The sequence below is a fragment of the Platalea leucorodia genome, assembly GCF_965183815.1.
Source record: "Platalea leucorodia genome assembly, chromosome: 1".
Taxonomy (NCBI): Eukaryota; Metazoa; Chordata; class Aves; order Pelecaniformes; family Threskiornithidae; genus Platalea; species Platalea leucorodia.
Window position 1 is genome coordinate 27,607,016 of NC_138823.1, and position 24,378 is coordinate 27,631,393.

The following is a 24,378-nucleotide window of genomic DNA, read 5'->3' on the forward strand; positions in this document are numbered from 1 at the left end:
CATCTCTCTCTACATTATTCTCTGTGGTTGTAGAAGCAAATCTGTATTTGGGTTTTCTATATTTAATAAGCAAGGCTGCTGCACAGGAGATGAATCTGTGCATGAAACTTTCATTGAGAGCTTAGTATGAAGGCAGAGCCTTCAGAGCGTGTGTAGCAAGTTCTCTGCCGTCTGAGGGAGAGCCTGTGTTGTAGTGTGTCTTTGCCCTTGTCAGACTCTTCTGCATGGGCAGAACCACATCTTGAGAAATAAAGGTTGGACTTGCATGAGTGCTTCTCAGGACAGCTGGCCAGCCAGGCTGCTTCTTCTGACATGTCAATTGGTAGAGTAGTAATTTCCAATTCCTTTCACTTTGAGGAAGAAAAGCGATGGTATTTAATCTTCAGAGACGGGCAGAAACAGAATTCTTTAGTTTATGCTGCCTTAAAGCTTTTGCTTCAAACCGCTCTTGAGAGTCTGTAAAAGCTCCAAAGATAAAAATACTACCTACATTTCAGGTATCGACCAGCATCCCTCCGTAGAGCCACAAGAGAAATGATAGGCTCTTTCCTTAGTTAACTTCTATATTCTTTCAGAAAGAGCTCTGTGGATGCTGCTGAATAACTTGCTTTTTGTTGAAGGAAGAGAGAAAATCATGATTCCTTGATTTCATCCTGACACCAGCAAATATGATTGCATAGTTTTGTCTGGGGCATTGGTTGAAGACAGTCTTGAAAGAATGAGTGTCCATTACTTAATCACCAGGAATGCTTAATAGTTTTGTCACAAGTGTTTTTCTTTTTGGAGGCTGTGTCTTTGCTGTCTTGCCACACTAGATATAGAATAGATGCCTTGATGAATTACCCAATGGGGATTCTGCTGCAGAAATTGATGCTTGCTAAATCAAAATCAAAGCCTTTTTTTGGTCTCCTTCGGTCATTACAGTAAAGCTACTGGTTTTTAAATAAGTCTGCTTACAAGTCTGGGATATGCACACATTGTTGCATGCAATTGCTAGGTTTTGGAGGGCTCTTTGCCACAAAATATGATGATGCAGATGTTCTGATACTGTTCTTTAAAACAGTTGATTGCAGATCTGATGGTGAAAGATGATCAGCAGCTAGCATATATCATCATCTTCTGATCCAAACAGGTTCCTTTGGGAGTCAGCTGTACTGTTTCAGTATGTTGTAATTAAATTGAGTGCTGTTTAGGTGTCAGAAATTACTTTATAATGCAGGATAATGGACTTAAATAGACTTATTTGCACAATGCAAATCATAATCTAGCAAATTACCCTTAAAGGCTATATATTAAGAAACAAAACAAGCCCCCCAATATTCAGTAGGAAGAGAAAAAGGAAAAAAATTGGTCTGATTTCTGACTTGGTCCCTAAGACATCCTTGCATTATAGTCTATCTAGGCTTAATATATGCTAGAATAAATGCCTGTCATTTGTGAATAACAGTTGTAAAGTGCTTTGTTTGAAAGAAAAAGGTAATTGTTTTTTATTTTAGTTAGGATTGGATGGGTGGGGGGAAATCCCTGTCAACCAGACCTTTAATACTTGGAAAAATCCTTCTTATATATGCAACCGATAACTCGCGTAACTAGCTCTTGTGAGGTTTTGAGCAATGCTAATTCCCAGAAAAGTTCGTGTGAGTTGTGAATACTCAGTATCTTGCAGAGTTAGACTATTTATGAGAAGGCTAATGTTGTTAGGAAAATAATAGATTTACATGCATACCGAGAGCTGTTTGTAAATCAGCAGGTGGTTTCTAAAATGTCAGAAATTAGCAAAATGTTTACTGATGTGATTTCTTTCTGAAAAACAAACGTGTTTATAAACACTTGAACATTAAAACTTCAAATGTAAAAAGCTGATTTGCTTTTCTTCAGCCATCTCAGGTCTTTCTTACTTGTGGTTTGAATGCACAGAGTCTTCATTTTCAGTCTGGAGGACCTCATTCTATCTTTTGAAGGGCCCAGTAGGAGGGGAAAAAAAAATAGTTTTCTTGCGAACTATGTATTTCAATAGGATGCATATTTCTATGATAAGAAAAAATCAGGTGATACCAGAAAATATGTTTTAGTTTTGTACGTGTGTGCACGTACTTTCATACAGAATACTAGATTACATTTCTATTTAGTCATATAAAACCTGCTTGGGACTGAATTCATTAATGATGCAAAGCAGTATTAAAATACTATGGCTCTTTAGAATATACATACGGGTCTAAGCAATTCTTCAGTAATAAAAGTCAAAGAATGTCATATATCTAATTAAAAAAAAATATCAAAATCCCATAAACTAATTTGTCTGTGTGCCATTTTCATACTCTGATTTAAAATTAAACCCTGCCCTCTACCCTATAAATGGCTGTTGAATTGTATACGTCTTTTCTGAAAAGGTTTCCAGTGTGGTGAAAAAAGGAATCCAGTTCAAAGATCATTAATTCAGTTTCCTCTGTTTTATTTGGTTATATAGAAAATCTTACCCTTCGCCGCTGCCCCCCAATTCTTCACTCACCAATAGTACTGAGGGGGAAATTTGTGCCGCGCTACTTATACATAATTTAAAACAATTGTGCTAGCTTTAAACCCGAAGTCTTTCTTCATCTATCATTTATCTCATGATGTTATCTTTTGTACTCGGTACCCTTCAGTAAGCACAGCCTGACATGTCTTGTGGCCTTTACCTTCTGCGATAAAAAAGATTGAAAAGATGCTTGGCACCACCTGGTGAAGATGAGGCAACCCTGGAGAACTGTGCTTCAGGAGCAGGTGACTGATGCTAAGAAATGTGCCAGTCTAGGGACACAGCTGAAGGGTTGTAGTAGGGAAGGGGGAGGGGGAAGGGAAGAAAAAAAAGAGCAGGAACATTAATACATCTTCCTGAGGTTTGATGGGACGTATACTGCCTACTGTTCCATCTGGTGCTTATGATAGCATGGCATATTAGCATGCTGCAAGTTCATAATGTATTCAGGGCGAGAAAACACCACTTGCATACCAATTGAGGCGTCCTCTTTCTCAGCGCTGCCTTTGAATTTCAATGATGTTTATGCCTCCTAAGCCGTGACTGAACGGAGCGTTTCCGCTCGTGGAGGAATAACAGCAGTGAGGGACTCTGGCTCATGTGGGTTTTCTTTCTCTTCTCTTCTTATTTTTCTCCTTTTTTTTTGGTTCTTTTTTTCCTGCTCTCTCCTCCCAGTTTATTTTGTTCGGGAAAGCTTAAAGGCAGGTTGAGGTTTTGGACTAGCTAATTACGTAGCTTCTGTTAATATTGCATTAACTTCTTTTTAAGGTTGTAGTCTATTGTCTTTTTGCTTATCTCAAAATGCTTGAATGTTCTTTTTATGACATTTTGATGAAATGACTCTAAAAGCAGTGTCATGAAACATTTAAAAATAAGCACGTTGCAATTCTGCTTTATATTGAGATTTCCTGTATTAAATTAAAGAACAAACAATACCCCGAATTCCACATTTCATGGTAAATTATTTGGGCCCTGTGTCTTCAAAGACTTGATTTTAACTTCAAGTGTGCTACCATAATAGGATAAGTATCTGAAGTTGAGCAGGTATGTAAGTCTTTGTAGGAGTGAGGTCTTTTTATCGATCTCGTGCAGGAAATGTACTGATATGTTCGTTTTATTTCTCCCTACCCTGTCCTCTTTGAAACTCTTCTGAGATTGACACTTGACTGCAGACAATCTCAAAACTGCACCGTAGAAACTCTTGACTGCACATTTTGTTTCTGAACTTGTCAAAGATTGTGATCCTTTTATGGCTCAGTGCTGTGAATCGCTTTGCAGCTCTCCTTCCAGTAGGTTTTGGAAGTGTGAAGTTTACATACAGGGTAGGGTATTTGATGTGGGATTTTCAAGCGTCTGGAGTAATAGATGAGTACTAGGCACATTTGCCTTTGTTGGTGACTGTGCTTCTAAACTGCTTCACGTGTTTTGAAAGTCCTACCCTGAAAAAGGAGACATAAGTTTGCTGCTTGAAGAGGGAAGAATATTAAAACAGTATCTCTAATACAGACCAGCTTAATGAATGTGTTTGGTATCTGGTCCTCTACCTGCACAGCTGGACTCTTGCTCCTGCCCAGAACCGACTGTGGTTTGAGGCTTTAGCTTAATCTTTAATGCAGATGACTGTCATGCTAATATAACTTTAATAAAAATGTACTACGTAGCACTTTGAACTCCTTCACTCTAATTTAGTATTAATCCACTTGATTACTAGAAAAGAGAAGATCTTGCTGTAGTTCTGATCCTTTCTTTCAAATACACCCAGCCGTGACTTTTATAAATATATATTTTCAGGCAGTCATTTAGCCACGCTTGCATAGATAAGAAATGAAAAATGCATTAGTCATCTTGACAAAGAATAAATTGACTTCTTTTGGTTCACTATCTTAATATCTGTTGTCTGATGGCTTAAGAACATTCCTTGTTTATTGATAGTGCATTTAGACCTAGATATTAATGTCTTGGCTTAAATGCTAATTATTTTTTTTTCTTAATACATTCAGGAAGGCTAATGTTACTGAATAGGAATGTGGAGGAGGTAGTGTGGGTAATTCAAGCAAGTTTAGTCAGCACTACAAGATTCTTGAAATGTTTCTTGATGTCCTACAGAACTGTTAACATCTGCACGGCTTGTGAGAAGAGCCACATTTATTACAGCTGTATGCTAGCTAGAATGCAAAAGAAAAGGGGGGGGGGGGGGATCAGAGTTAAGAATGAAGCAGCTGGCTTTCAGTACAGAGATTTATCATTTTACTCTCATTACAGACCGACAGTAAACTCTACTTGGACTCTTTTGCATCAGCTTCTTTGAGATGACAGGTTGAAGGCTTGGGAGTTTAGCTATCGGTAGATACAGTCCAACAAAATACACACAGTTTAAAAGAAAACAAAGCTTTTAGATAAATAATCACAAGTGAAGTTCAGCGTTTCGAGGAGCTGTTCCTATATGACATAACATGATGCAGAGCATGTGTTTAAAGTCTACATTTGAGATGGTAAAAAAAAGAGAAAGATAGATTGTTTTAAACAATAAGAAAAAGAAACAGATGAAGTGGGGGAGTAATAAATGAGAAGGCTGCTGGCTCCCTGCAGAACTAAGGAGGTTATACAGTTTCTTGTGCCCATTCTCGTTAGGATTTGGGCTTGCTGGAGGAAAGGAAGGTATGTCCAGAGACTCCCAAGATCCCAGGCCTGACTGAATGGTGTAATAGTACCTCTGTGTGTTTGTTTCACCTCTTCTTTTCTCTCTTTTTGTGCTAGAAGAGAAAACGAGGGAAGAACAATCAGTATCCAGAATCCCATTTTCTGTTTTACTCCTTCCTGTAAAAAATCACATACGAGTTTCTGGAATCAGGTTTTTTTTGGTCCAAGTTTGCGGCCCCCCCCCCCCTTCTTTCTTAGCCATTGAGACGGATTTAAACCCAAGCTATGCCAATATCATAGCTATTTGTAAGTTGTCACAATCTTTGTTCATTTCAATTGAGATGAAAGATTTTTATAGTTTTGTTTTCTCATTCATCTATTTGGTATGAATGAAAGCCGGTATTTCTTTTGTTTCCTCTGGTTAATGTAGCTTGGTATGCTTGCTCTTACCTTTTTCCCCTGCACATTTTAAGTGAACCGATTCTGGTTTTGCTCAGTTAACTTCTTTACAACGTGCCCAAGCCATTCACAGTGGGAGTGCCAGGATCTGTTTCTGTGTCTCCTACTGTTTCTTAACAACCTCAGCAACTGAGGAAGCTGCACATCTACGCTCCTGTCCTTTATTGCCTTCCTTAAATGGTGATTCTGAATAATTTTCTAATATTTTCTAATACAAAACCTATTGCATGTTTACTTAATAGCGAAAGCACAAGCAGCTACCCATTAAGAAACAAGGCCAATTAGGACCGTTATGATGAAGAGCATCCTCTTGTTGCAAGAACTCTTTAAAAGAGTTGGTTGAGGTATCTTCATCTACTCACACGTTTCTGCTGTCCATACTCTTGATCTATAGCAGATGTCCACTCTGATAACCTACTATGCTCTTTATCCCTTCTATCTAACCTTAGACTTTTTGCTGTTACACTCGTCATCATTTAATTACAGCATGTGGCATTGTAAGAGCTCGAACATATAATTACTGCCTTCTCTTCTTTCCATTCTCCTGACACCAGAGCACAGGCAAAAGCAAATTTTCTAACATTTCAGTTATGAAAATGACTGCATTTGATTCATCCGTGTTCACCACCTCATACCTTCTGAAACAGTTGGTTTAGTTTCTGAAGTTTATTTCCACTTAGTCTTGTGGAAACACATTTTATCTTAATTTTGTGCAGATTGTTGGCATTGAACAGAATTATGTGCAAAACCGAGTAGCTCTCTAAGTCAGAGCTCATAATCACCTTTGGAAATGACCTGTTAAGTTTCTAATAGGTCATTTGTATGCACAGTTACTGAAGCTACTTGCTCTGCTGCAATAATTATAAAAAAGATAATGGATAGGAAGTCATTTGGGGACAATTATTCTTGTTAGCTGTTTATCATTTCATCCAGGTACTCCAATTTCCCCCTTTTTTAAAATTTTCCTTTCATAGTTCCAGAATTTGCCTTGGATAGTTGTTGCAATTCAGCAGTTCTTTGTTTCTTCATATCCCAAGCAGTTTAAAGCCTACCAGACAACTACTGATGTGTTTTACATCTTCTGTTCCAAGTGAAGACCATAAAGAAACATGCCCTCACAGGAGATCCCAGTGCAGTCACTATCTCTCTATGCTTTTGAATTGTCCCTGCCATTGGGATTTCGCTTTCTTGCTATGTATGTGATGCCAGAAGGATGTTTATAAAGATCTATGTGAGCTGCCCTAGTATTTTTTTTCTTTTATTTCTGCCCTGCTTGCCATTTGATCTCTTTGACTCATTATAGGTATGAAGAAAATCTCAGGTTTTGTTTGGTTCTTTGTGTTTTGGTGCAAAAAAGAAATGGTGTTAAATTTTGGTGGGGTATTTTAAAATTCACATATCATTGTATGGCTACAGTTGTGTGAGCACGATCTGGGTTCCTGTGACTGGATGTAGTGCACGATTTCAGGCATGCCGCTGTCTGATGTGCTGCCTGCTGCAATTTTGCTTTTTGAGTATTTCATATAGACAGCCATCTCCAAAACAGGGTGGGGTGAGGGAGGGGAGGTATAAGCTAAAGGAGAGGGGGAAACATCTGACTTGTTTGACTGGGGTAGATAGGTGACAGTAGGAGGCACTGAAACTGGTCTTCTGTTGCAGCCAGTACTGCCCAGTTATTCTTTTGAGGAAGAAATCTTTATAGCCAAAATTTAGAGAGAGATACTTAATATTATGTTTGGTACTGTGGAAATTGAATAGTACATACTGACGTATACATACACAGTATCATAAGCTTTCCTTCCCATATTGCATGGCTGAGGTTAACTTTTGATACTGGAAAGAACTTTTCTTAAAGCATCTTGACTTTCTGAGTACCTTGCCATTTATTTTGAATTTTCCTCAGGGAAAGGCAGTTTTTCCCTGCGCGGCTGCACAATATCGGCTCCCTCTAGCGGTCAGCAGCCACCTGTGAAAATTTCCAGCGCCTGTTCGCCAAGGCGTGCTCCCAGCCGGCCCGTGTTTCTCGCCGCTTACCCTTTTATCCCACGCTCAAGCCAACGCTGAAGATGCATCCTGGGGCTGTTGCCCCCCCATGGGAAGAGGCTGCCCTGCTGCCCCTTCAACCACCCTCTGCCCCGCCACAGAGTTTCCTTCCTCCTGTTGAATATGCTTCCCTTTCTTGTTAAAAAAATGGCTCCTCTTCTGGTTAATCCGCTTCTCAGCAACGCAAAGTATATATATCCAAGTAGACCCAAAGCCAAATGTAGGGTGTTTCCATAGCACGGAGAGAGTTAAATCTGCTTTTCACAAGCGTAGTATGCACAAGAAAGCTTACTATATTACCAAGGGTTGAACATTCAGAGTTCAAACGCATCAGACTTCTTTACTTTGTCAATATTTCTCTTGCACTTGTAGCAGTGAGTGGTTTCTCTCTGGTGTCTGACTTCTTGCCCTGCAGTTTCCCCTCCATTTAACACTCCCTTCAGTGTAATTGAAGACTATTTCTTTCTTACAATTTTCTAAAGAAGAATGTTAAAAAAAAGATCAAAAATCACAGGAAGTATTTTTATATACAAAATCAAGTAAGTAAAACTTGATTAAATATGTGTATAAGTGCGCATGCACATACACGCACATGCACACATATATGCACATATATAGAAGTAAGCCATGGAAGCTCTACTGATCCACAAAGGTCAATATTAAATTGCCGTGTTGGAGTGGTGGGTTTAGCTGGCTTGATGAAAATGAGGTTCTATAAATATAAAAACCTTTTTTTTTACATATTTTTTTGGGGGAAAAAAAAGAATACATTTAATTTGGATCTGCTGGGCATGAAATGAAGCATGTTTTGTACAACAGTCATGGCAATGCTGTGAGACCTGAAATTGCTTTAGTATTTTACTTATAATTTCTGTGGATTCTGTAATATTTGCTGATTTTTTTTTTTCAATTCAGGCTTCAGCTGTATGATTTTTTTTTTTTTTGTTTGCAGCCTGATATTTAAAATTCAAAACAAAGGAAAGATACTTTCAAAAAAGGAAGTTTTGAGTTTTATTGCGCAAGACTAAGACTGCTGTGATGCTTTAAGGTCTAGAAACCTTGCGTGTAATTGTATGCCCTGTGAGTGGTCTCATTAGTTTACCCACAGCTATTTTTCAGTATCTATAGTTAAGCACATATTCCTGAGCGTTTCTGGGGCTGGGGTCTGCAAGGCTAACCCAGCGCCTCTCTTCCCGGGTGAGCTAACCTGGTTTCTGTGCCAGTGTGAATTTGTGTGAATTCACTGGCTTCAGAAGTTTAATCTGGTTTTACATTTTTTAGTCTGGTTTTACATGACATACACAAGTTTCTTCCTTTCCCTCTTCATTTACATGCTTATATTATTTCATATTAACATTTAAGTATACATGTGATATATTAGGCCAGACAATTGATTTGAAATATGCTTTTGTTTTTGCTAATGGTAACATTTGTTGTGCTTGTGAGCTTTTTTGTTTATAAGTAATGGTACCTCATCTAAGAAAGTATTTGAGATGGAGGGTCTGAATTTCGTGTGAAGTTTCAGAGACTCTCTTTCCACCCCTCCCACCGCCCCATTGCTGCATTCAGGTGCGATCCAGTGCCCAAAATAAAAAGCCAGTTAGTGTGACGTGCAGCATGAAGGAGGAGCTGACTTGTAACTAATGATGAGTATTTTCTCATACTCTGTCTAGGGAGTCAGTCATGTAAACACAAGGTGTCTTTAATGACATCATCTGATGATGTGATATGATAGTCTTCCGAAGTGTGTATTTCCACAAATGCTGAAGTACGGATTAGGGTAATAAATTGCACTATTGTGTGCAAGATGGTCAGCGTATAATATAGAGATGGAGAAGAGCCTATAGTTTCACTTGTCTGTTGCTGGTAGTGGCAGTAAGTAACAGTGGCAGCACCTGAGTTGAGGGTTTCTGGGGGAAATCTATTTCATTATATATTTTTCATTGGTGGCTTAATACCTGTCTTGGCTGGCTGAATAGAAACCAAGGAGTTAGTATGCCTGGTGAGTGAGGATCACCGATTCTCGTGTACACCAGCTGTACTGCTAGAGCAGTCTGAAAGCCTCTAGGCAAAGGACCTAGATCTATACAGGAATATTTATACCATTTATACCATTAATAAATTAGAGTCTCTAACTCTTCTTTTCACTGATTATATCGGGAGTCTAGTTTGCTGATTTAGCTGTCTGCGTTAGATGGCAGAAATTTGCAGCCTTCCTTGGACTGGACTGGTACTTGCTGGAGAGGGAGTTTGGCTGCCCGTGCTTTCTGTCTTACGGGTAAGGTCTTGGTGCCCAGGCCTGCGGAGGAAGGGGGTCCTATCACTGGGAGGAACTGGGTTCTTGGATGGGTAAAATGGCACAATCTGATAGAGCGGGGATTTGGGAGCTTGATCCATGAGGAGAGGAGCAGTCTGTCCCAGACTGGCCAACACCACCGCACACCTTTAGAGGATGTTGACTTGTCCGTGACTAATTCCACAGTTTTAAAACAAGCAAAGCCAGATGTATATCCATTACCTTCTTGGTGGTACCTATGTCATCTTTTCAGATGTATAACCATGGAAAATATCACCTCCTACACCCATGTTTGATTCTTTTTGAGCCTAAAGGACTTCTGGCATGTTTTATAAATATAAGCGATGCCTTTTAGAAGTACAGCTGTAATAACTTTTTTGCTGGCAAAGTAATTTAATACCTAAAGTTGGCCCGAATCTAAATAAGTTATTTTAGGTTATTTTATCTAGTCTGTATTGGAGACTTCAGTTCTAGTTAAATCTAATGGAATACTGGTATCAGTACTCTCTTAGGACTTTTCTAAAATGGGTACAGCTATGCTTTACAATTTATGTAAGTGCATTAAAAATAAAGGCATTCATATTTATTTTGCTTCAGACTTTTAGCTGTGTGTAGCGAAGTATTTACTGTTAATTTAGGACCATACAAACTTTGGATTAAAAACATAAATATGCTTCTGGAGAGCAAGTTTGGAAATTTTAATTGGCATTGGGAGAGAAAATGTTCTTATTTCTGGTGGGAAGGACACATGCTATGTGTGGTTGAGTATGTAAGAGCATACAAACAATACCAATTCCATGCTAATGGCATTTGAGTTTCTTAGGTAGACATCAGTCTAACTTCATCTGTAGTTTGTCAAATAACATAAAATCATGACAAGCGTAGGTCTTCCAGAGCAGATGGTACAAAAAGGAAACGAATTACTGGTTGAGGAGCCTTTGGGAAGCCACAAAACCCTCCGGCGATTTCCTTTGTAAGTATAGGAGAAGCAAAGGGAGCGATTGTTAATGTGGAGGCGTTGTCACCTCTGTAGCTTGTAGGGGAGGCCAGGGAGTGGGTTTGGCCAGTGGCTTCTCTGATTGTTCTTGAGTTCTTCATGCTGGTGGTGGGCACCTCCGCTTCACTCGGGCCTCAACGTCCAATGAGCTGGTTTTGGAATAGCAATAATAGTTCCTGTGACGTGAAAGACAACCACTCAAAACACACAGTTCTTAGTTGGGTAGCTTGTCAACAAAATGAAGTAGAATTACAGAATCATAGAATCATTAAGGTTGGAAAGGACCTCTGAGATCATAGAGTCTGACTGTTAGGTTCCTAACTGCCAGGTCCACCTCTAAACCATGTCCCAAAGTAGAAAAGATCCAGGAAACAATGTAAACAGGAAAATAGTATTTTGATAATGATTGTGGGGCTATTAGGTTATTAACTGTATTAGTTATACATACATGGAGGCATTTTCATGATGCTCGGTGGGATATTTAGAATAAATCCGCACTGCCTTCGCCTTTGTTAAAAGCCAACTGGTATGTATTGAGCCATGACAAGGGAACTTGTAGACTTTATCTTCTGGGGGCTTATGGAAACTTAGGGCAGCTGCCACAATTTGGCCCTTACTTTGCTTGTCTGTTCTTGCTAAAGTATTTCATAAACCGTTATGGTGGTAGGAGATCTAGATTTAGAATGTATTCTTCCATGTGGTCCTTTGTATGTTCAAGCGATTTTACATGGTAAAATTTACAAAGCCAAGAAGGGGGAAGGAGAAAAGGGGTGTTTAAAAAAAGGTGCAATTCTGACAGGAGTCAGTTTTTAATTATTAAATAACTGAAAGTGAATTTATGATAGTTTTGAAACTGTCAAAACATGTCAGATTGTTAAATGAGAGGGAGAAGATTATTTTTCTAATTTTTTCCCTCTTTTTAAATGAAATTATATGGTAAGACAAGTTTATTTCTTTCAGGAGAAAATAATATGCCCAAGCAAAGCCAAGCCATAACATTTTTGTCTCAACTCTGAGACTGAACTCACGCATTGCTTATTTTATAATACGTGTAACTATCTGGCCTTCAGCTGCTAAGTCATGAGTGTGGGACGTGTTTTTTTTGCCAGTCAGAACCTCTCACCCTAGAGAACTGAAATGAAAGAGAGTGCTTCTGCATCTGATGGTAGGACCAGTCAAGGTACCGTTATGGATGAAGAACATGACGCAAAGCATTGTCCGTCACTCACCTACTTTACATCATCCACAAGCTCTTCCTACCAAAACCGGGAGGCGGTAGCACAAAAATCCCTTTCAGCTTTTGGGAGATAGAGTGGAGATTGCATTATTCTCAAGGCTTTTTTTAGCACATCTGAAGAAAGCTCTGATAACTTGGCCTGAGATAACTTCAGTGAACTCCCAGGATGCAGAATTTCTTCTAGCTCCTGCATATTAAAAGAGAAGAAATGGGTAAACTGAGTGTGCTTTCATTTATTCTGAAGAATAGCTGGTGATATGAAATGTTCAACTATCTGAGCAGAGGAGAACCAAGATAAGACTGCAGTAAAGTTGTGATATTGCTCTTGCAAAAAGGTCATCTTCAGTATGTGAGCTTCATACCCAGTGTGCTAACGGGGCAGTGAAATGTTATGTCATCTTGAAAACTTTGCTGTGCATGTCCATCACTTGCCCCACGTGCCTTCTCATTCCTGGTGGATAAAGCCTGCAGGGATGATGTTTTGTGACAAAAGACAGAGTCTGAGTGTCTGAACTGCTTTCTGATACTGCCCTTCTGCGGATCACCTAGGGAGTAAAAGTTTTCCACTGGGTAACTGGAAACGGGGCGATGTTTTCCTTCTGGGCCAATAACGTGACTGCATCTGGTGCTGACAGAAAGTTATGTCTATGTTATGCCTGTTTGAGATCAGTTGTTTATAGCACAAAAACATTCATTGTGTTTAGGTCCTTGTTTATTCATTAAGAAAAAAGTCAAAAGGGCCAAGAGGTGAACGGAATGAAGACTGGAGGGGTCTCAGACAAGTCCCAAGCATGCTCGGCTGGGAGAGGGTCTGCAGCGGTGTCCTCCAAATGTTGTGGTTTATGGCTTCATCCTAGGATTTCCAGGTTTCCCCAGGTGTGCAGTGCACGGGGTGGGTAGGCTTTACCATATATATCAGGCTTATACCGTGCATTCTCAAATGAGTCCTTTTCAACCAAGGCAGATACCTTGTAATATTGTCCTGTTCTGCGTAGTGGCAGGTCTGAGAGTCGGGACTTGTGGGTCTCCACAAACACTGCCTTGTAACGGTGCTGCATGGCTTGGCCAAATCTGAAGGAGGGAAGGTTCTTTACTGATATATATAGCATGATAGCATTATGGATGAAAGAGCTACGTAATTTGTCCTCTTAGGTGGACTTACGGGTTTCTGTCTCCCCATTTGTCACTACTGTGACTCACAACCTGTAGTTACCTGCTTGCAAATTCCATGTGATCCCTGTCAAAAGAATCAAAATGCCATCTAGGTAACCATCATTAGTATTAAATCCCACAGATTTAGGTCTCAATTCATATCATTTGGGTGGTGGAGGCAGGTTCTAATCCCTTGTGTCATATGCAGGGTTGGTTCTTTCTGCGAGTTTAAAGGAAACAAGACAATGGGCTCTTCTAATTTGGCAGTTTTTATTTTTATTTTTAACATGTTGGCACAGAAGTAGTAAGTACTGTACAATCAATATAGAGCGTCTTTTAAGAATCTTTTCATGCCTGAATATACATCTGGAACTGTTTGCACTAACTAAAAGTAAAATAAATGCCACAGCGTATTATACCATACTTTTTTTCATTTAAAAAAGGAAATTGAAAACACACCGCTCCTAGAAATGCTTGACATTGAATTGGCTATTGAAATGGTATCAGTAAAGTATTTATATATTCCATATTTTGTTCCATACATCAACTTTCCTTGATGCGTTAGACTTGGAAGGGTGCCACGTGAGCTAAAATGTTGCCATATATGAAAGACCGCCTTGTTTTAAAAATGGTCTAAATCTTTTAGGGTACAGGAAGTAAATGGGTTTGAATACATGCACATCTCTCTCTGCCCCTGCTCCTGCACGTTTTACTTTGTCTGTACCCTGTTTGTCTTCAGAAGCTGGCTGCGCTTACGGTAAATATCAGTGTTCACCTAACAGCTAAATATAGTGATAAAAAGAACTCCTACCATAAAAACTGAATGAATGACAAGAACAGTATAGTTTCATGAACCAAGAAATCCACAGAAGAAATATAATAATTTAAAGTTGGTTTGACAACATTCTTTAATTTTAAACGGAGCAAAATACCTCCGTGGTAAAATCACAGTTCTTCACTCTGTGCTGTAAAAGAGATTCAAGAATGTATATTTCAAAATGTTTGGTTATTTTTTTAAAAATAAAAAATATAATCCAAAGCAAATGCAATAGATCTCTGCATACTTGAAACATATTTTCTGAATTTATTCTAAGTCTCTCACTGCACCAGAGGGTTGTGTGTATGGATTAGGACTAGACCATTATTTCACCATCTATCTCCATCCTGAATTGATTGCAGTGAACACTGCAGAATGAATTACAGATGTCTCCTTTTCCCTCCGGTTTGGAGGACCTCTGGTTTCAGCCCCATTTGATCCGAACTGGGCTAAGGAGCGCAAGTCTGTCACTGCTTAGAGGGATTTGGTGGAAGAAATCTTTGCACCTGAAAGAAGTTACTCTCACTGTATACACAGCCTGCGCTCTGAAATGTGGGATGCTGTGGGATGCTGCCTGTATGAAACTTTCTGGTGTGTACCTGCTAATTCAGGATTATTGTTTGACATGTCAAGCCCAACAGAAAGAAAAATCAGAACTAGCTTTGCAAATGGGGAGTTTGGTTTGACACAAAAGCATAAAAATGTTTTTGAATTTAAGAAATGAAGCAATTTTAAGACATGGTTTTTCTTAAACTTCTTCCAAATTTCAGGCAAATTTCAATGTATGTGCTCCTGTATTATAAAACTGGAGCAAATGTACATGAAATCTTACATAGGCAGGTTTTCACATGTAAAAAATAGTTTTTCCTTTTGAGGGATTCTTTCTTCCCCTCCCAAACCCTCATCACCTCTGAATGTACGGATAGCAGAATATCCACAGAGAGTTTGTATGAAAAATGTCTATACATAAAAGCCCTCATGGAATAACATGGTTTAGGGGAAACTTGGCTCGTGAATATGATTTAAATACCATTTTGCCTTTAGCTTTCATATCATGAGGCTATTTTTCAACAATTAGAGTAAAAAGTGTTGGTTGTTAGGTTTGCGTTTTTTTGTTTTTGGTTTTTGTTTTTTTTTTTTTTTAATTAAAAAAATAAATAATGATTTGTAGAAGCTGGAGTTCTAGGCGAAGTATCAGACACTACAAGGTTTAGGAGTTCAGATCACAAGAACTGGTGACACTTTTATCAGCAGCGACTCTGCTTTGTGCTCCATCAGCACTCCATCCCCTGAGAGATCTATGTCTTAAAGACAGAGCTGCTGAGGTTCCCTGGGGTGGTGGGTGGTGGGAGAGTGGTAGGTGCAGAGCCTCTGTAGGCAGGTGTTCCCAGCCCCATAGCTCCCTCGGAGGTTCGGGAACCAGCTGTAGCGGCAAGGAACAGGTTAATAGTAGCAGTGAGAGCAGAATGGCTCCTGCAGGAGTTTTGCTATTAAAGAGGGTGGAAAAGGGGGATGTAGAGGCTGTTCTCCTGGGCGGTGGTGGTGTCTTCCAAGCACGTGGAAGAACTTTGCATTTTTCATTGTGCTTCTTCAAAAGCCCTTCCACCCCCCCCGAAGAGTCTCTGCTCTGACAAGATAATCTTGTACCCTGGTTAGAAGTGTTTTGAGGCGTGCTTGAAAGGACCCTTATATTTCCTTACAGAAGGAAGGGCTAGGGAACTTATGGACAAGCAGAGATAAATCTGTCTGCCTGCAGTCATACAATAGCAGAGGGGGGGTTAGGGCTTTGCAAAGGGGAGAGAGAGAGAGGTTAAGCAAAGGTAAGTGGCCTGTAGAGGGTTGGTTTTTTTACCTCTCAGAGGTCCAAAGAAAGGTAATTAGGAAAATCGAGCCTAATGTCATTAGATTTATAGGAGAAGTACAGGCATCTGTGGATAATTTCAGCGATCTGCAAACTGGGTGGCAGACACTGTTCGAGGGAGTAAAAACCGGTTGGATCGCAGTAGAATGGCAATCTGAAATTGGAGGGCAAAACCAACACACTATTTCCCACTACCGTGTTCAATTTAAGTAACAAAACATTGCCAGCTTTTTGGGAAAGCCTCCCCCTTCCAATCTGAGCGCGTTTCTGATCAAACCTGAACTTTGAAATGCAGCAAAGGAGGGGAGCAGGAGCTGTGCAGTTGGTTACAGGCTTGGGATCGCTTTTAGTTATCAACAGCTGAATTGGAGGATACAGGCTGTGCCTGCTCGCTGCGAGCAGCAGACTGTTAGAGGAGTTCGATTTCTCTCACTCCTTCTTCCACCCACCTCCATCTCCTCTGTGCCTGTGTCTGCGCTCCCACATGCTTCAAATCTGTGTACCTGGACTGCCTTCCTTAACAGTTCAATGTGAGTGTTAGCAGAATGAAAACCAGATGGACCAGCAGTTCCCACTGTTATCTCCCCACCAGCTCTGGCAAGCCTCCCTTTCTCTCTCCTTTCTTGGCATGGCAGAAATATTTGCCTTTATTTAGGAGGGCTTGGGCTCACTGCTGTGCCTCTTTCCCTCTGTTGCAACATGAGCTGAAAGCTATTTATTCCCTTGTTGCTGAGGTTGGTTGAGGTGAGTGCAAGATGAATTTGGCTATTAAGGAAGCAATTAACATTTCAAGACGAGTTTTCATAGTTCTTTATATTAAATGAATGGCTTGTTGAAGATATAGATTTAACTGTTTTAGTATAGTGATATGGAAAGGAAATTTATATAGAATATATTTAAAAACTTGCTTTTGTTTTCCAGCATGTAATAATTTACTGTTGCTTGATTTGCAAATCAAACCTCACCTGTCTATGTAGCAGCCTTAATATTTAAGCTAATCATTTTGGATACTGTTCCCTACACAGCTGAGGTTTATTTAACCTTAGATCAACACTACAGATCCTACAATACTGTATCTATATTGCCCTCTTCCTCTTCTGGGGGTGTTTCACTGCTCATCTTCCCCAAGCTTGTCTCTAAATTCTATATGAAATGACTCCCTTTCCCTGAGAACTGAAGCATCGTCTGTAGGCACTTCTACAAAGGGCGAAGATGGTTTTTATAATGGCCATACCTGACACGCTGCATCTATGGGACATAATTCCTCAGTTTCAGGCAGCTAAAGATTGGTATCTGTTATGCGTTGTTCATTTTTGTGGGATTTGTGTGTGTGTGTGTGGGGGGGTTTAAACTTTCTGATAATTAAGTGTTCTGATAATTAAGTGTTTTGAGGCTCTTTTTAAACATACCCTTCCTTTGTTAAATGTGCATTGCATTTAATTTCTCTTAGTGTCTCTTAGGGCAAATTTTAAATATGATATTTTGGTTGAAGTTTCTATGTTGTTAGTAAGAACAAAGAAAGCACGTCGCAACGTGGAGTGACAGAATTTGTAGAACATGACGGACTTTGCTATTGTCGTGAGTTAAAACCACAGACTTACATGCTCACCCATTAGCAGTGACACTTAACTTGCTTTGCAAAACAGTTTAATGGAGCTCAGGAAGACTTGTGTAGGACAACATATAAAATAAATAACCCCGACCCCCCAAAGAAGGGATGGAAGAATTTAACTTATGCCCATTAAAAGCTAAACTTGATCTTACTCATGTTTACTCAAGATGGCTCACTAAACTCCTGGCATGAGTCAGGAAGCCTTAATTTTGCTTTCAGTTGGTAAATGTTGTCATGTTTTGCCCATTCTCGATAAATGAAACATAAGGGTTTGGGTGGGTTTTTTAAAATTTTAACATAGAGGTGTCCAAAAAGATGTTGGAAAAAAAAGATACTGCTGTAGCTTCTATATCAAATGTCTTACATCTTTAGTTGCAAGAGAACTGTTAGGTTTTCTGCCTCTTTTTGCCTTTTGTTTGTTTTGTTTTGTTGTGGAGGTTTGTTTCTATTTATCTTGCAGGTTTTGAACATTAAAGTTGTTTTAATGTGTGAAGGTGCAAACTTAGATGCTTTTTAAAAAACAATGGTATGTATGTGTGATGATTGGCTTACTGTGTTGGTATGTTGTGTTTATTTTTCTGGTGAATGTAAGAATATGCAGGGGCAGGGTGGTAAAGTAATACAGGAGACACGCGGTATTTAACATAAGTATCTCTCCATGATTACAAAGAGAAGGGATGGAGAGGGCAGCAGGTGTTACAAAGAAGAGCCACGAAGAGAGCTGGCTTCAACTGATGTCCCAGCCAATATCTCACCTGTACTAAAGAGCTACAGGTTTTAGTTCTGGAAGGGCTGTCGTAAGGGCATTTATTACCTTCCTGTCTCTTTCTGTTTTTTCCTCATGGTTAAGGTGAGAGCCTTGAAGGGAGGTGGCATTATTGCAGCTCCAGGAGTGCTTGGGAGGTAGCATCTGTACATGTTAGAAATAAAAACAAAAGATAAAGCAGCACTGCTACAAATGAGGTCTTACCATCTGTGTTACACCTTCTTAAGTAAGGTTTAGATGATATAATTTGGGAAGAGCACACTGGAGTAGATAATCAGGTGTAATCTTTTGCGGCAGATGCTGAAATGGCTCACTTCTTGCATTAGCTTTTAAGTTTTTGTCAGAGGGGGTGTGCTTGGGGAAATAAACCGGTGTGTTCCTGTGGTGTGTGTTGCAGATCGCACTGAGAAGCATTCCACAATGCCAGACTCACCTGTGGATGTGAAGACACAATCCAGGCTGACGCCTCCAACCATGCCACCTCCTCCCACTACCCAAGGAGCTCCAAGAACCAGTTCATTCACGCCCACAACGTGTAATTAGACCTATTTTTCTTCCTTTTCTTCCATATTCTTTCTATTCTGTGTGTCAGAAACCAAAATATGTGAAGGGAAACCTGCATGACATGTCAGGAGCAGCATTTGGTTGTACTGCGATAAAGTAACAAAGCAAAACTAAGATCACAACAGATTAACGCATCTTTAAGGTATTAAGACATTCAGCTCAGAGTTGTGATGTTATTTCATTGACAGCTTGGCTGCAGTATCAAAGAACAGTGAGCGCTGGTTTCCCATGTACTTAATGCTCAGATCAGTCCTTCTGTGAGAAGTACAGAAATTCTTCTTCTCCTCATTTATGCCATTCTGTTGTTTAAGGGGTCCCGTTCCCTTTTGTATAGTAACATAGGGGTTTTGTTTGTTTTTGTTTTTAAAGTGGGGGTAATTCATAGAGAAAATACTTATCTTCATCCCACTTATGACTGAATGAAGAATTCTGTTTTAAGTGCTACATAATGTCTAGTCAATATTGATATAAAACGAAAAATAAAGGCCTTTTATTGTTTTATCTAGAAATTTCTAGTCTGTGACCACTTCACTTGATTTAGGTCACTTGGGGCTGCATCTCTGTCTCAGTTTATTGATGTAAATGCACAAGAAACTCTACTAGTCTTGATGGAATTACTCTGCATTCGTGTCAGTGTAACTGAGATTTGAATCTGGCATGTTGTCTGGACTATTCTTTTCACAGCCATGAAATGATCCACATTTCTCTTACCAAGATTTAGCTGCAAATTTTTGGTCTCTTTTATACTGCCTTGTAATAGTATAAACATGAGAATGTGTTTACATTTCACATTTTAAATAAAACATTTTTAGAACAGTAGAATACATATGCCTAAACAGAATGAAGGCTGCATCTTCTATTTGTCTTGCCTATGTCTGTTTAGTCCCTTTCTGTCTGTTAAATGCCTTATTTAAAATTCACCTCTATGCAGAAGGCCAGCTGGAGGCCTTTGTGCTACTTATCCCAGGGAACCCTGTCCTGACAATTTACATCGAATTTAAACAGCGAGGAGGGTTTGTGCCAGCTATTTGCGTAAACTCAAATTTAACCCAGTGACCTTGATCCTGCAAAGATTTGTCTGTTTTGCTTAACTCCAGCACCTGAATCATCCTAGGAGTTGCTCCAGTCTAAAGTTAAATTGTTTCTAGGTTTTTGCAGGATGGGGCTCTTACAGATGAAGCTTTTTCAGGGTAATCTTTGGCAATCATAAAAGTAATAGGACAGTGTTCTTCTTTAATCACTCTTGCAGCATTCAGTGTACTCACAAGATTTCTGGATGTTTGTTTATTTGATTGGGTTCAGCACTTTGGAAGGTGTATGAACCATAGCTGGGTTTTTGGGGCTGTTTATATGAAGACTAAAATTCTTTTTAAAAAAAAAAAAAATCTAATTTTAATTGCCCTTTACACTGTTTGGCCTTAGCGGTTCCAGCTTGTTCAGTAAACAGTCGCTTCTGTTGGAGTGTCTGTTACATTTATTATTACTACAGCGGGAATGCCTGTAGGCCAGGAAGATCATACTTGTTCTCTGGTCAAGAGTATGCTTGTTTTCTTTGGTTTAGATGATTAAAAACTCTTGACTTATATTAGTTTGAAATTTTAAATGCTAAATTCTGTTTTATTAATAACATGGGTTTGTTTTAGAAATGACGTAGATCTTTGCCAGTTGGCAAATTCAGACATTATAAAGAAAGAGGTAAAATCATTGGTATGAGGTGGGCTATTTTAAAAAAAAAAAAAAAAAAAAAAAAAGTTTTAGAGAAGCTGCATTTGGGGAGTATTTCTATATTTCTTTTGTTGTGGGAGAAGTTTTACCTGCCTTTCCCCTCCTCATATCTATCCTAGGAACTCTGCTGTTCTGTGCTTTCTTGATCATAGCCTTTCTTGACCCTCTGCCTAGGGCAGCCCCTTACTGGTGACTCAGTTGTTGGGTGGTGTCAGGCTAGAGGAGGACATGTTCTTATTCTTCCCAGTCCTCATTTACTGAGTTCATGGTATGATGACTTTTGGCTATGCAAGTTCCTTGCAATCACGGTGTATTTGTTTACTCGGATATCTCACTCTACTGCAGTGCTCAGAGAGCATGGCTTGGAGCTACACGTGGAGCTGAACTTGCTGAAGCCAGCTTCTTTCTATTTCTGCTTTTTCCACTTCTTGTTCTCTCTAGCCCACGCAGCTAGAGTAGGCAACCAAAAACTAGGGTGAAACACAAGCAGAAATTAGATAACCATTCAGATAGCTTTTTCTGTAGTATCTCCAGAAGGGGATTCAGTCATTAGGACAAAAGCTGCTTCAAAAGTATTGTGGTAGTGATTTAAATCTGGTAATAGGGTAGTGATTTAAATCCAGTAATAGGTGTCGACCCTCAAAAAAGATTTGCTGTCTGAAAATAAAGATGACTGATTAAGAAAGTGACAAAGAGAAAGGGAGGTTTGGCTTCAGAGAGGCCAGTCATTAAGAAACACAGAAAGTTCTTTTAAGTTGCTAGCTCACCATGGTTATGCTTTTAAATAGGAAGAAATTTAGAGTAATATTCCTATGCATTTTTGATTGTAGACAAGTTCCTGGTTTTTAATGGGTTTTGGGATGGGTTCTGAGTGAATTCCCAAACAGCAGATTTCTCCAGGTCAATGGCCAGCTGAGCACAGCTGCCAGTGCATTGGTACATTCATAGTTCTAGGGAGCCGTCCTTTTTCTTGCCATTCGCTGTCATTTTGGCGAGTCAGACTCAAACAACCTCAACAGAGTGTGTTTGACTGTTGCTGTTCCAAGTAACCTGGGTGGAAAAGGATGTCCTCAGTTTGATTCTCTTCTCTCTTCTGGAGTGTGGATAAGAATCAAACCGATGTCGCTGCCAAAAACTGTCTGTTGTTGTCTTCAGTATGTCTGCATGAATATCGTTGCCATAAATTTTGAACGCTTAGTACTTTAGATAGTTATTCTCACAACAACCTTGCAACAGGAGGGGAATGCTTTCCTATCCTTTTTAGAGATATGGTATTGGCACATGAAAGCCGAGTGATTTGCTCGTAGTCTCTGAGAAGTCTTCAGAAGTCTAGCTTCATGCCCTAGCTGCAAGGCTTCAGGCCACAGTGAGCATGGCACCATTTGTACCTGCACAAATAACTTCGTGTGCTCCGTATGTTAGCAGCTAGGAAATCTGTATTGGAAAAAATAACCTTCTCATTGGGTGGTGTAAGGTTAAAACGTGAAAGTCCTGTTTTATAAACACAGCTGTCAGTTGTGTGTACAAAACACAAGTAAAAATATTCAGAGATAAACTGAGGCTTCGTGAAATATGTCTGCACATTTTTTTCTACCCCAAAGAGCAATTTTTTTTGTCTTCAGTCATACATGCACTCATGCTCTTTCTGTCTCTGTTTCCCCTTCTCTCTTTTTAAAATCCTCTGACAAAAGGCTGGTATTCAAACGATGCTTTTCAGGTCCAGGAGCACTTTGGGGGGGCTGTGTGAGAGGCAGCTGCTGTTACTTCCAGTCTATACACAGTTCAGTACCAGCTACTGGGAAATTGATATAAACTGCAGAGTGTCGCTCTGTCAAAAGGCTAATTATCTTTGATTGTGCAACTTAATTAATTTTGAGGTCAAGCACAGAAAACATAAGCTGATGGATTTTCCCCTCTGTCTTCTTTTTCTCTCTCTCTCTCCCACCCTCTTTCTATTTTATCCTCCCTTCTCTCTTTTTCTTTCAGTAACCAATGGCACTAGCCATTCGCCAACAGCGTTAAATGGAGCTCCATCTCCTCCTAATGGCTTTAGCAATGGGCCATCCTCTTCCTCTTCCTCTTCTCTGGCTAACCAGCAGTTACCGCCAGCTTGTGGAGCTAGGCAACTCAGCAAACTGAAGAGATTTCTTACAACCTTACAGCAGTTTGGCAATGACATTTCACCAGAGATTGGGGAGAGAGTGCGTACCCTTGTGCTAGGACTTGTGGTAAGCAAAAAAACAATGATATAATAACTGTGATCTTTTTCTCTTCTTTTCCTTCTTTTATGCTTGACATGTTTATTATATAAAAGAGTGGGTCACATACACTGCATATATCATACTTTAAGGATACCAAACGTGCAAGAATGAAGTGCTGGCTTTTGCTGCCAGAGCTAACATGAGTAACTTGACTAGCTGTCCATGAGTGGCAGCTATTCCCAACCAGATACAGACTTGACTCTTTTTGCCAGTATAGTATTATGCCATAATGGTGTGAAAGAGTTTTTGTTCTATACTGGCAGCACCCCTAATGTAGACATATCTTGAATTATGTAATGTAGTAAAATATGGTTTGGCTTGCCTGGTTTAGATGGCTGGGGAAAGGAGTGTGTCCTGTATCTATAGTGGCAGAATACTGGTCAAAAGCATGAGCTGAAGATATGTTTGGACTGCGGTTACGCAGTAGAAAACCCTTCCTCAGTATTCATTGAATGCAACAATGAGGGACCTGACAGGGCATTGCTGCTGCTTAGGTCACCTTATTTATAAGGTTATCTTTATGTGATTATATGGCTGAATGATAATTTCAGCTTTTTCTTACCTACATCTGTCAAGTTGGGCTGCTGTTTTACAGACAAACTGTTGTGAATCTGGACCAGGATTTTTTCTATTCCCAGTAAAGCCTCCTCTCTGCCAGACATTGTTGTGCCCCATGTATCTCCTTCAGCAGTAATTAGATGAGCCAGGAAAAATGCTGTTGTGGTGCTCTAATTTACGTCTGTTCTGAGCAGCTGCAGTTGCCATTGACTTCATTTGGAGCAAAGACTGCCAGCACTGTTTAGTACTAGGGCTCAGGTGTCCTCTGCTTGTATCTTCACAAAACACTACATGATGGCACTGGATACCCCTTCACTTGAGTCTGTGTCAAAAGGAAGTTTAATGTAGGCAGTGTAACTTCAGTAAGTCCTACTCTCCATTTGCTTCCATACCCAAAATGTCTGTTTAATGTGGTTTTTGCTTGTCACATAGTCCTCTGTGGAAAGGGGAACTAGTAAAGAAACTAAAGACATCTTTGGGAGCATCTACGTGCCCTTGATTTTCAGATCAGAAGTGCTTGCCCACTATTAATTACAGTTGATTTCTACCTTCATCTGAGCTCTGAGGAGCAAATTAGGACCTTTTCCTTAGAATGTCCACATATCACGTTATTCCCTTGGTCAGCCCTGTGCAGCATGTGGTCTTTGTGATTATGCCCTCAGCTGCAAAGTAATGACTTTCCTACATAGCCTAGAATGTAGTAACCAATCCTCTTTATAAGTACAAGAGGCAAAGAGCATTTTTCTTCCTCAAACAACGAGGAATGTGCCTTTAGAAAGTGTGATTCTTTTTCTGTGTGCATGTTAATTACCACTTCTGCACTGGGAACAAAATTACAAGAGGCTCCAATAGAAAATTAAAAAAAAAAAAAA

The 24,378-nt window shown here is 39.7% G+C and overlaps 1 protein-coding gene across 5 annotated transcripts in view; it reads left to right on the top strand.

Annotated features, from left to right (window-relative positions):
* The window catches only part of RUNX1T1 (RUNX1 partner transcriptional co-repressor 1), a 116,030-nt gene that overhangs the window by 44,480 nt on the left and 47,172 nt on the right, over positions 1–24,378 (top strand). For 4 of the 5 annotated variants that reach the window (XM_082326794.1, XM_082326796.1, XM_082326797.1 and 1 more), the window contains 2 exons: positions 18,796–18,933; positions 22,674–22,915. In XM_082326794.1, coding sequence (XP_082182920.1) covers positions 18,796–18,933; positions 22,674–22,915 — 380 coding nt within the window. Of the gene's footprint in view, positions 1–18,092; positions 18,159–18,795; positions 18,934–22,673; positions 22,916–24,378 lie in introns of all 5 variants that reach the window. The other variant, XM_082326798.1, reaches the window with a different exon arrangement.